The sequence below is a fragment of the Poromitra crassiceps genome (assembly GCF_964638095.1).
Source record: "Poromitra crassiceps genome assembly, chromosome: 2".
Taxonomy (NCBI): Eukaryota; Metazoa; Chordata; class Actinopteri; order Beryciformes; family Melamphaidae; genus Poromitra; species Poromitra crassiceps.
In genome coordinates this window covers 81,629,206-81,642,652 of record NC_139624.1, presented here as the reverse complement: position 1 = coordinate 81,642,652, position 13,447 = coordinate 81,629,206, and the positions used below count along the sequence as shown (strand labels likewise).

Here is a 13,447-nt window from a genome sequence, read left to right as displayed (position 1 = left end):
ACAGACTGCTTCAGTTTATTCAGGATCACAACTGAAGAACACAAGCTCACCCTACAGACTGCTTCAGTTTATTCAGGTTCACAACTGAAGAACACAAGCTCACCCTACAGACTGCTTCAGTTTATTCAGGATCACAACTGAAGAACACAAGTTTATTCAGGATCACACCTGAAGAACACAAGCTCACCCTACAGACTGCTTCAGTTTATTCAGGATCACAACTGAAGAACACAAGCTCACCCTACAGACTGCTTTAGTTTATTCAGGATCACAACTGAAGAACACAAGCTCACCCTACAGACTGCTTCAGTTTATTCAGGATCACAACTGAAGAACACAAGCTCATCCTACAGACTGCTTCAGTTTATTCAGGATCACACCTGAAGAACACAAGCTCACCCTACAGACTGCTTTAGTTTATTCAGGATCACAACTGAAGGACACAAGTTTATTCAGGATCACAACTGAAGAACAAAAGCCCATCCTACAGACTGCTTCAGTTTATTCGGGATCACAACTGAAGAACACAAGCTCATCCTACATACTGCTTCAGTTTATTCAGGATCACAACCGAAGAACACAAGTTTATTCAGGATCACAACTGAAGAACACAAGCTCACCCTACAGACTGCTTCAGTTTATTCAGGATCACAACTGAAGAACACAAGCTCACCCTACAGACTTCTTTAGTTTATTCAGGATCACAACTGAAGAACACAAGTTTATTCAGGATCACAACTGAAGAACACAAGCTCACCCTACAGACTGCTTCAGTTTATTCAGGATCACAACTGAAGAACACAAGTTTATTCAGGATCACAACTGAAGAACAAAAGCTCACCCTACAGACTGCTTCTGTTTATTCAGGATCACAACTGAAGAACACAAGCTCACCCTACAGACTGCTTCAGTTTATTCAGGATCACAACTGAAGAACACAAGCTCACCCTACAGACTGCTTCAGTTTATTCAGGATCACAACCGAAGAACACAAGCTCACCCTACAGACTGCTTCAGTTTATTCAGGATCACAACTGAAGAACACAAGCTCACCCTACAGACTGCTTCAGTTTATTCAGGATCACAACCGAAGAACACAAGCTCATCCTACAGACTGCTTCAGTTTATTCAGGATCACAACCGAAGAACACAAGTTTATTCAGGATCACAACTGAAGAACACAAGCTCACCCTACAGACTGCTTCAGTTTATTCAGGATCACAACCGAAGAACACAAGCTCACCCTACAGACTGCTTCAGTTTATTCAGGATCACAACTGAAGAACACAAGCTCACCCTACAGACTGCTTCAGTTTATTCGGGATAACAACTGAAGAACACAAGCTCACCCTACAGACTGCTTCAGTTTATTCAGGATCACAACCGAAGAACACAAGCTCACCCTACAGACTGCTTCAGTTTATTCAGGATCACAACTGAAGAACACAAGCTCACCCTACAGACTGCTTCAGTTTATTCAGGATCACAACCGAAGAACACAAGCTCATCCTACAGACTGCTTCAGTTTATTCAGGATCACAACCGAAGAACACAAGTTTATTCAGGATCACAACTGAAGAACACAAGCTCACCCTACAGACTGCTTCAGTTTATTCAGGATCACAACCGAAGAACACAAGCTCACCCTACAGACTGCTTCAGTTTATTCAGGATCACAACTGAAGAACACAAGCTCACCCTACAGACTGCTTCAGTTTATTCAGGATCACAACTGAAGAACACAAGTTTATTCAGGATCACACCTGAAGAACACAAGCTCACCCTACAGACTGCTTCAGTTTATTCAGGATCACAACTGAAGAACACAAGCTCACCCTACAGACTGCTTCAGTTTATTCAGGATCACACCCGAAGAACACAAGCTCACCCTACAGACTGCTTCAGTTTATTCAGGATCACAACTGAAGAACACAAGCTCACCCTACAGACTGCTTCAGTTTATTCAGGATCACAACCGAAGAACACAAGTTTATTCAGGATCACAACTAAAGAACACAAGCTCACCCTACAGACTGCTTCAGTTTATTCAGGATCACAACCGAAGAACACAAGTTTAATTCAGGATCACAACTGAAGAACACAAGCTCACCCTACAGACTGCTTCAGTTTATTCAGGATCACAACCGAAGAACACAAGCTCATCCTACAGACTGATTCAGTTTATTCAGGATCACAACCGAAGAACACAAGCTCATCCTACAGACTGCTTTAGTTTATTCAGGATCACAACTGAAGAACACAAGCTCATCCTACAGACTGCTTCAGTTTATTCAGGATCACAACCGAAGAACACAAGTTTATTCAGGATCACAACTGAAGAACACAAGCTCACCCTACAGACTGCTTCAGTTTATTCAGGATCACAACCGAAGAACACAAGCTCATCCTACAGACTGATTCAGTTTATTCAGGATCACAACCGAAGAACACAAGCTCACCCTACAGACTGCTTCAGTTTATTCAGGATCACAACCGAAGAACACAAGTTTATTCAGGATCACAACTGAAGAACACAAGCTCACCCTACAGACTGCTTCAGTTTATTCAGGATCACAACCGAAGAACACAAGCTCATCCTACAGACTGATTCAGTTTATTCAGGATCACAACTGAAGAACACAAGCTCACCCTACAGACTGCTTCAGTTTATTCAGGACCACAACCGAAGAACACAAGTTCACCCTACAGACTGCTTCAGTTTATTCAGGATCACAACTGAAGAACACAAGCTCACCCTACAGACTGCTTCAGTTTATTCAGGATCACAACTGAAGAACACAAGTTTATTCAGGATCACACCTGAAGAACACAAGCTCACCCTACAGACTGCTTCAGTTTATTCAGGATCACAACTGAAGAACACAAGTTTATTCAGGATCACACCTGAAGAACACAAGCTCACCCTACAGACTGCTTCAGTTTATTCAGGATCACAACTGAAGAACACAAGCTCATCCTACAGACTGCTTCAGTTTATTCAGGATCACAACTGAAGAACACAAGCTCACCCTACAGACTGCTTCAGTTTATTCAGGATCACAACTGAAGAACACAAGCTCACCCTACAGACTGCTTTAGTTTATTCAGGATCACAACTGAAGAACACAAGCTCACCCTACAGACTGCTTCAGTTTATTCGGGATCACAACTGAAGAACACAAGCTCATCCTACAGACTGCTTCAGTTTATTCAGGATCACAACCGAAGAACACAAGTTTATTCAGGATCACAACTGAAGAACACAAGCTCACCCTACAGACTGCTTCAGTTTATTCAGGATCACAACTGAAGAACACAAGCTCACCCTACAGACTGCTTTAGTTTATTCAGGATCACAACTGAAGAACACAAGTTTATTCAGGATCACAACTGAAGAACAAAAGCCCATCCTACAGACTGCTTCAGTTTATTCGGGATCACAACTGAAGAACACAAGCTCATCCTACAGACTGCTTCAGTTTATTCAGGATCACAACCAAAGAACACAAGTTTATTCAGGATCACAACTGAAGAACACAAGCTCACCCTACAGACTGCTTCAGTTTATTCAGGATCACAACTGAAGAACACAAGCTCACCCTACAGACTGCTTTAGTTTATTCAGGATCACAACTGAAGAACACAAGTTTATTCAGGATCACAACTGAAGAACACAAGCTCACCCTACAGACTGCTTCAGTTTATTCAGGATCACAACTGAAGAACACAAGTTTATTCAGGATCACAACCGAAGAACACAAGCTCACCCTACAGACTGCTTCAGTTTATTCAGGATCACAACTGAAGAACACAAGCTCACCCTACAGACTGCTTCAGTTTATTCAGGATCACAACCGAAGAACACAAGCTCATCCTACAGACTGCTTCAGTTTATTCAGGATCACAACTGAAGAACACAAGCTCACCCTACAGACTGCTTCAGTTTATTCAGGATCACAACCGAAGAACACAAGCTCATCCTACAGACTGCTTCAGTTTATTCAGGATCACAACCGAAGAACACAAGTTTATTCAGGATCACAACTGAAGAACACAAGCTCACCCTACAGACTGCTTCAGTTTATTCAGGATCACAACCGAAGAACACAAGTTTATTCAGGATCACAACTGAAGAACACAAGCTCACCCTACAGACTGCTTCAGTTTATTCAGGATCACAACCGAAGAACACAAGCTCATCCTACAGACTAGGGATGTTCATTTTGAAAATTTTCCAAAATCGATAATCGGTGAGAATTAACGATCAATTATCGATTATCGATTTTATTAATACTTAGAAAATTTTCAATATTTTCATTTTTTTTTTTTTTTTTTTTTTTTTTTTTTTTTAACAAAATGAATGCCTATGGCAGAAAATACGAAAGACAACGTGTTCTCCTTAATGAACTCTTTATTTTAATGTGTCTCCTCTCCAACACTGCTGTCCCCGGCGCATGCCGGTGTGAATTTCTCATGTTTAAAACAGTTTTGTTGGCACAAAGGCCCATGCCCAGCCAGAAAACTAGAGACTATATGAAGCTCCACCTCACGTTAGTCGGCTGTGCAATGGAGTGGGGCGAGGAGGAACGAATTCCACCCAAGCCTAGTCCCAAAAAAAAAAAAAAAAAAAATTTTTTTTTTTTTTTTTAATAATTAAAAAATCGATCCAAATGCCACAGGATCGATTCCAATCCTTAACGATCGATTATCGATTTTCGATAATTGATGAACATCCCTACTACAGACTGATTCAGTTTATTCAGGATCACAACTGAAGAACACAAGTTTATTCAGGATCACAACTGAAGAACACAAGCTCACCCTACAGACTGCTTCAGTTTATTCAGGATCACAACTGAAGAACACAAGCTCACCCTACAGACTGCTTCAGTTTATTCAGGATCACAACTGAAGAACACAAGCTCACCCTACAGACTGCTTCAGTTTATTCAGGATCACAACTGAAGAACACAAGCTCACCCTACAGACTGCTTCAGTTTATTCAGGATCACAACTGAAGAACACAAGTTTATTCAGGATCACAACTGAAGAACACAAGTTTATTCAGGATCACAACTGAAGAACACAAGCTCACCCTACAGACTGCTTCAGTTTGGATGAAAGTGGGAAAAAGTGTCGAGCAAATGGTCTATTACTAATTTACTACCTGGATCGGGGCCAAACCCAGTCAAGTTCTTGCAGTATGTCTGCTCAGGTCGGCCATATTCCTAAATATAGTCTTTAAAGCACCGCTCTGTAGTTGTTGAAACACTCTTTCCCCACTACAGTCTCTGTTCAGATATTTAATGGATTGGATGGATCTTTCAGAGTTCTACATGCATTTTAGAGAGTATTTATATCGTAAACTACTTTATAATATGTATAGTTCCTACCTGGAAGAGGTCGCTGTCCATGCCTGTTAGTGAGTTGTTGTGTAGAGTCAGTCTTGTCAGGTTGGACATGTCTCTGAATAAACCAGCTGGCAAATTATCCAGGTAGTTATTAGACAGGTCCAGCACCTAAAATACACAAAACAACATTTGCATTTAAATGTACATTTACATGTGAGGCATTTAGCTGCCATTTGTATTTAGAGTGACTCAACAAATAAATTATGAAGTAAAAATCCTAAGCAAGATTTTTTTAAGAACAATTCTCAAATTTGTTATTAATATCGGCTGCAATAGCTTAAAATCCAACATCACCAACAAGCAGCCACTACGGAGGACTGAACAAACTGTTCTGTAACGTTACTGTACCAAAATAGTCTTCATCTCTATTAAAAAAGTATCTGTGATAGAATGCCAACAGATGCAACTGTGTTTCATCAGATTTGAATAGATTATCAGCAGGGGTTTGTAGGCAGTTTTCTGTTAATTCCGCCTGTTAAGGAAGTGGATTGTCTTCATTCAGGATCATTTTTCCAGGTTCATATACTATATTCTTCCTTGAAGGAATGATTGAGAATGGATATTGGCAGGTTAACCCTCGAATAGCAGTTTCACTCTATTCAGCATTGGCAGTGGATTGACCCTATCTCTGATGTCTAACCTGTTAAATATTAAACAGTCAAACTTATTAGTATTCAGGGTGGGAGGTTGACAGCTGACAAATGCTGGTAAATTATTGCTGTGACAAGTAAGATAGTCTACCAGCCATTTTGACAGGCTCCAACAACTATCATTTTACCTATTCTATTTTAAATACTTGCTGATAGTGAAGGTGTCTGGTGAACTTTACTAGTCATACCCTGCATACTTTCCAAGTAAGAACGTGGGCTTTGCACATAATGTATAAATCACCAGTGACCCACCAGCAAAAACCTAGAAAATGTCAACTTTTCATAACTTTTCAGACCAAGAGCAGAGGCTCTCTATATTTTCAGCAATATGAGACTCAAAATACAGTACTACTTATTGTCCTGGGGGGAATTCAGTTTGCAAGGCCAGTACAGACAACAACCCACAAGATGTTCACTGCGAGGCTGCCCATGCATTTTGCCAACAACAAAGAACTAACCGACCTCCAGAGAGGAGAGGTTAGCGAAGGCAGTGGCTCCCAGCAAGGAGAGCTTGTTGTTGGGCAGCAGCAGGGAGCGGCTCCCCGGGGGCAGGAGGTGCAGGGGAGGCAGGGAGGAGAGGCCTCGGCCCCCGCAGTCCACCACCAGGCCGTCCGAGGAGCAGAGGCAGGGGGGAGGACAGGGGGAGGCGCAGGGCAGCAGCACCGCCAGGAGCCAGAGGAGACAGAGGAAGACTGGAGGAGACAGAGAGAGAGAGAGAGAGAGAGAGAAAAACATGGTTACTGGACTTTTCAAATCAATTAATCTCTTCAGTCTAGCAACCAGTCAGGAGAGAGAGACACAGCGCTGCGAAGAGAGGAGTAAAAAGAATGTTAAATATAATTTAAAGTGGGAATTAGTACTAAACGTTAAGCCAATTTGTCAGCCGGTCAGTCGCTTAAGCGATTTGTCAGTGACATTGTCAGTGAGTCAGTCAGTCAATCTGTCAGTGAGACAGTCAGTCAATCTGTCAGTGAGACAGTCAGTCAATCTGTCAGTGAGACAGTCTGTCAATCTGTCAGTGAGACAGTCTGTCAATCTGTCAGTGAGACAGTCTGTCAATCTGTCAGTGAGACAGTCTGTCAATCTGTCAGTGAGACAGTCAGTCAATCTGTCAGTGAGACAGTCTGTCAATCTGTCAGTGAGACAGTCTGTCAATCTGTCAGTGAGACAGTCTGTCAATCTGTCAGTGAGACAGTCTGTCAATCTGTCAGTGAGACAGTCTGTCAATCTGTCAGTGAGACAGTCAGTCAATCTGTCAGTGAGACAGTCTGTCAATCTGTCAGTGAGACAGTCTGTCAAATCAATCACTGTCACTCATCCAGTGAGGCGGGTCACTCGATCAAGTTTCGAGTCCAGCATTTCATTACAATGCTTTATGCACAAGCAGATATAACTCAGTGTGTTTGTTGAGAAGTGGAAAGAGAGCGAGGATGGAGGAAATCAAATCATAATTAGGAAGTAGAAAGCAGAAGGATCAGTGCTATCGCTGAGGCCTGTACAGCTGTCAGACATGATGCCCAGCTTCATGTGGGGAGCAGATGGTGTGCCATTTTTTAAAGCGCTTTCTATCACATGCGTTGTATCGATGTATAGTCACTGTGGAGCCTCAAGCAGACAAGAAAGAGAGAGAGAGAGAGAGAGAGAGAGAGGGAGAGAGAGAGGGAGGAAACACTGGCTCACTCTGAAAGAAAAGCTTCCTGCACTGGAGGCGGTTTTGATATGCCATTTACATGCTGGAATCACACAAATCACAAAGGAAATTCCCATGTATCGCTTATAGTGCCACAGAGACCATGTTTCCATGGGAGTTTACATTTGGAGAATCCACACAGTCTGATTTGACCCTGAGTCCGTTATAAAAGTTATAAATATAGTCACGTTATAAACAACTAACCAACGCTGCGGGTCCGTATGGAAACTAGTGTTACTCGAAATGGTTAAAAGTTAAATCAATTTGGTCATTCAGTGCCGTTTTACTGCCATGTAAAGTAACTATTACGCTAGCCGTTAGCATTAGCCACAGTAGCCGACTACCCACAATGCATTACGTTATCCCAGCACCCGAACGACACGGCTGTAGAGCAGAATGGCTCTGCTGTAAAATCCTCATAGATGTTTTTTTTGTCAAGTTAAAACAGTGTAAAAATTACACCGGAAGCGGAAGAAGCACCCATCAGGCATCATGGCAGCTAGAAATAAGGTGGATAAGATCCCTACCACACAAACAACAAATGAAAACTGTAAACGTAAGGCATATCCTGCCTGACACAACCAACCATGGTCTGCAGTGCTTTCCCATAGTGATGTTGTGTTGTGTGTGTGTGTGTGTGTGTGTGTGTGTGTGTGTGTGTGTGTGTGTGTGTGTGTGTGTGTGTGTGTGTGTGTGTGTGTGTGTGTGAGAGAGAGAGTGTGTGTGTGAGAGAGAGAGGGAGAGAGATACAGTATCTCTAGCCTTGTCTGGCTGACATTTCCATGGCAGCGCTCTATACAGATTCAGAAAGCCATCTCATTTTAACAAGGCTGTGTGTGTGTGTGTGTGTGTGTGTGTGTGTGTGTGTGTGTGTGTGTGTGGATGTGTGTGTGCGTGTGCGTGCATGTGTGTGTGATGTGCTTGTAACTTCAGAGTAGTTATTCTAACAATAACAGTGACGGAGTGACACTCATGAGGGAAATGTTGCTCTGGACTGCATTCATTTCATAATGTATACTCATTATGGGCTCTATCTTCCCAACGGCGGTAAAAGCCCTAATTGTGGGTGTGTCGGCCCGCTGCGCTTCACGTCATCTCGGCGCAGATCTCCGTATAGGCGTGTTTATGCCCAAAAGCATTGTGGAGGTGTGGTCATGCCCATAAAACCACAGCGTCACGTCAGCAGCTTCCTCCTCACTCAGAGGGAGAGTGAGAGAGAGAAAGACGGACAGAGAAAAAATAGCCTAGATGGGGAGAGGGAGAGAGAGAGAGAGAGAGAGAGAGATAGAGATGTGAGGCTGTCATGCATATAAATCAAATAACGTGCTCATGCCCACCTGTGAATCACCTATGTATTATTGCCATTCCACACGCTGAAAAAGGGCTGCTGCCCAAACGTCTGTATGCTTATCGCTTTTCGGGCTCTCTTCTATCTCCGCTGGGGTAATATACCGTACTGCATGCGTAATTACGCAGCGTACTGAGAGCCGCGATGATGCTGCTCTATTTGAAGAAGTTGAATTTCGTTCCACCAGCACACATTTTATTAATCAGCTATTTTCTATTAGTTTCTATTAATATCGAATCCCACCAATTTATTCTGTCATCTTCCCCTTGGCGCACATAAAGACACATGCTTCCGTCACTGTCGAGAGGGACTTCAGCTGCCATCCGTTCTGTTGAGAAGCTGGTTACATGCGTGCAATTGCGGGGAAAGAGGTTACTGTACTGGCCGAACACAGGTGTTGTGCGAAAAAATTATGCGTTTTTTAACACATTCACTGCCAGACGTTTTTTTTTACTGTAGTTAGCTTCTGCCAGAGGGTTTTTTTGAGGATTCTGGCTCATCTTTCAAGACCCGAGGATTCTTTTCTGCTAAGATTTTGTGAACACACAATATCTCAAAAGAACTAATAGAATGTGTGCTTTCTCTGTCTAAAAGAGTTAGTTTGTAGAGTTAGTAGTTATGTAAGCATTAGCAGTTGAATACAGCATGGTTTCAGCGTCAGAAAAATTATTCAGAGATAAACGGCTTTTTGTGAAATTCGATAGAACAGTCACTTTAACCATTCATTTTTGGCATCAGTAAGAGTCAGACATCTAAACAATAGTTTTGAACAGTAATTTCCTCCATAACAGCAGGAAACCCCCCTCTGCTTCCAACTCCTCCCTCCGTGTGTGTTCTCCTCCTGCCTCCCTGGCTCTCCAGCGGGCGTGTCACAACGAAGTTGCTGCTGCCTGGCTGCTGCCTGTTTGAGCGGCCGCTGTTTGAGGAAGTCTGGGTGGACTCGCTCGTTTCGTGGAGTTTTGGTTGAGAGCTTTGATGCGATTCTGGTCATATTTATGCTGCGTGTTTCAAAGTGTGCATCCAATCTATTCTTGGAACCCCCCACCGTTGCCACCGCTGTGCATCAGCGCGCAAGTGAAAGCGTTTTCGCCATCAATTTTACAGTATGAGAACGGCTTCGTCGCGCTTTTCCCTCCAGTTTTGGGTCGCCTCTTTCTACTGTGGAGAGACATGTCGACACTCAGTGGGTCGGTAAAATAGATTATACACATTCAATACCTCCAATTCTGGTGTAGGAAGACGTAAAAGGGTTAGATCAACGTCCCACCGTCAAAAAAAAAAAAATCGATTCTGAGAACGTGTTAACACGTCCTTGGCAGTCAACAGCTGGATTCTGAAAACGTGTCAACACGTCCTTGGCAGTGAACGTGTTAATTGGATTAGGCGAACGAGGGGCTGGCGGGGCGGGAGTCTGTGTGCGCCGGGTGCTGGAGGGGGAGGGGGGTCTCCCCCGAGAAGGTGGGAGCTGGACGGGTATGCAGGCTTGGTGGTGGGGTGGGTGTGGGTCGGTGCCCTGGGTGTTTTGGGCCGGCCAGGGTGGGGAGAGGCAGCTTGGCACAACACCGTCACAACTTTCTCAAAAGCAATCTATTGTTACCTCACCACAAACCACCACAAACCTGTATGCTCGGGAATTATGTAGCCTAATAAAACCATGACAAACAAATTCTCATTGTTAAATCAAGGTGTGTTTTTTCTGCAATGTAGGCTATAGTTGAAAATCAACGTGGCATTCCGAGGAGAGAAGAGTGTGTGCAGGCACAAGTGGAGAGTGACATCCATGCCGTGTGTTAATGGATCCAAGCAAGGATTTCCTGCACTGCACGGAGATGTGGAGACTGTCTGCGCTCAGGCGTACGTCTGTGTTTGCGCTAAGACCAGCTATTTCCTGGCGTTAAAATTGAGAGCACCCACGGCCCCTTTTTCTATCACATTGCGCTGGAACGCCTATTTTGGAACGGGCAACTCCCAAACCTCTCTTTGTGCTCGGCACATAGGCTACCGAAGGTATCTTCCCCACAGCGCTAAATGAGACTTGCGCGAGACACATGATAGGCTAGAGGCCCACGGACACGCCTGGGCCACGCCTACACCTGTGTCATCACAGCGCAAAACTGGATGGTGGAGGCAGACGATAGCTTAGACCGGCGATCCTCAAAGTCCGAACTACGGGCCGGATCCGGACCGAGACACCGTCCTATCCGGACCAAGCCCTATAACTTACAAATCATTGATAACTTACATTTTCACGGACCGTTTCTATTTTAACCGGCACATAGTTTTATAGTCTTTACGGTACTACTGGTTTATCTGCCAGGAAGCTCACAGACCAATGCATGCACTGTAAATCATCACACGTGATGCTACTCGGCCAATCAAATAAGCGAATCGTTTCTCTCTTAGGGCTTTCACACCGGCAGGGCTCCGTGCCGGTTCCGGTTCCAGAACCCTAATCTGAACTGGCCGGCGCGTTCAGACCGAAAAAACAATTGGTTCGGAACCTGAAAAGTTGGTTCTCAGCGGAACCAAAAAATACTTGGTTTTCCTTGGGAACCGTGACATCATCAGTGGGCGTGTCTCATTCTAGGCTGTGAAAACGAGCAGGAAGGAGAAGAAGGCAGTGACAACATGGAGAAAAATAATTTGCAGTGGTCTGCTGAGGAAACCAAATGTTTAGTGGCGATTTGGGCATCTACCGAATCTCAAGAAAAGCTAGAAAGCAGTACAAGAAAGAGCAAGTCGTATGCCGAACTTGCAAAAGAGATGGCCAAGGCTGGGTTCACTCGAACGCCAGAGCAAATAATTAATAAACTTAAAAAAAAAAAAAAAAACTGAAGAAGGACTACCGAATAATGTCCTCCCACTTTGGTTCCGCTTAAACTGGTGTGAACACGGGCTGGTTCACCAGAAAGCACCAAGGTTCTGAGACTCCAGAACGGAGCCAGAGCCAGAACCAGAACCGTGTCTGTCTGAAAGCGCTATCAGTTGCTTCGAGTGGTGCTGCGAGAGTGTGAGTGTGACACACGGGCGGAGGGGAGGCGAGGCGGGAGATAGTAATTTCACATGGTGTGCTCAAAAGAAACCACTCTTACATGTCCATTCATTGTTCTTAAGGGCAGATCAAAACCAGTATCGATCGAACCAGGTGCGATCCTGACCTGTCTATGGAAGCGCCACACATGAGCAAACACGCATACACACACCAGGGCACACTCACTGCCCAACGCAACGGCATGCGAGGTTTGCATTGCAATTGCATTGATCGACAGACAGACAGACAGACAGACAGACAGACAGACAGACAGATAGATAGATACATACATACATACATACATACATACATACATACATACATACATACATACATAGATAGGGAGCTCACTTCTCTCAAGAGAAAAGGTTGTTTGTTGGCTGAGAGTGTTAAATGTGAAATGGAGTGAAGAAAAGGGGAAACTTATTTCTCTTAAATTAAAGCACTTAATTTTAAGATGCACATTTTTCCAAAGCACTCTGTTGTATGTTATTTTTTAATGCATTATTTTACTTGAAATGAGAAAAGAACATTTATTTATTATAGTAGGCTAGTTATGTATAATTAATCCAGTTAAATATGAAAACTGTAAATAAGCATTGTTGATGTTTACTTTGATTTAACAGTCAGTTGTTGACTACATACAGATGTTGTACCAGTAGGCTACTTAAATCGTTGAGTTCAATGGCGATATAGATCATAGCGCAAGCTACTGTACGTTACAATGTTCCGGACCTTTGCTTGAGGAAATTTTCTTTAACTGGACCTCTTTGAATTTTAATTGAGTGCCCCTGGCTTAGACGCTGGGAAGATAGCAATAAGAGGCGCGCAAATGCAGTGCAAAGGCAGGGCAAACAATAGCGCCGTTCAACGATAGGGCCCAAAGTGTTTCTTTCTCTCTGCATCTCTCTCTGCTTTAAGCAGTTTTTTAGTTTTATTTATTCATTTTTGTCTCTGTTTTATTGTTTTCTCTCTTTTTCTCCCTGTTTGCATCTCTGGCTTCATGCCTTTTCATTAATTCCTTGCAGTGTTTCCCATACATAAAGGAATTTGTGGCGGGCCGCCACAAAAGGATTTGGACCGCCACAAAATGATGTTGACCAAAAAAAAAAAAAAAATTACAGTGCACCTGAACGCAACATGCAAGATATCCGCTGAATAAGTGTCCAATAAATGTTCATGTCATTCTGGCCAATACTTCTGTTCTGGAATATGGAATATCTTTCAATAATCTATGATTTAGCTGCTAAATTGTCAAATACTGCCATGTGCTCGCTACCCAGGCACTTATGTATGTACTTAACCTAACTAACTTAA

General features: G+C 43.4%; 2 protein-coding genes across 2 annotated transcripts in view; one reads left to right on the top strand and one right to left on the bottom strand.

Moving 5' to 3' along the window:
* Window positions 1-13,447, top strand: part of cacna2d4a (calcium channel, voltage-dependent, alpha 2/delta subunit 4a) — a gene marked incomplete at both ends in the record, with an annotated part of 219,179 nt that overhangs the window by 105,747 nt on the left and 99,985 nt on the right. The window lies entirely within an intron of this gene.
* Window positions 1-13,447, bottom strand: part of lrtm2a (leucine-rich repeats and transmembrane domains 2a) — a gene marked incomplete at both ends in the record, with an annotated part of 33,364 nt that overhangs the window by 3,641 nt on the left and 16,276 nt on the right. The window contains 2 exons of the mRNA XM_083660301.1: window positions 5,394-5,519; window positions 6,524-6,753. Of these exons, the coding sequence (XP_083516427.1) occupies window positions 5,394-5,519; window positions 6,524-6,753 (356 nt within the window). The remainder of the gene's footprint in view (window positions 1-5,393; window positions 5,520-6,523; window positions 6,754-13,447) is intronic.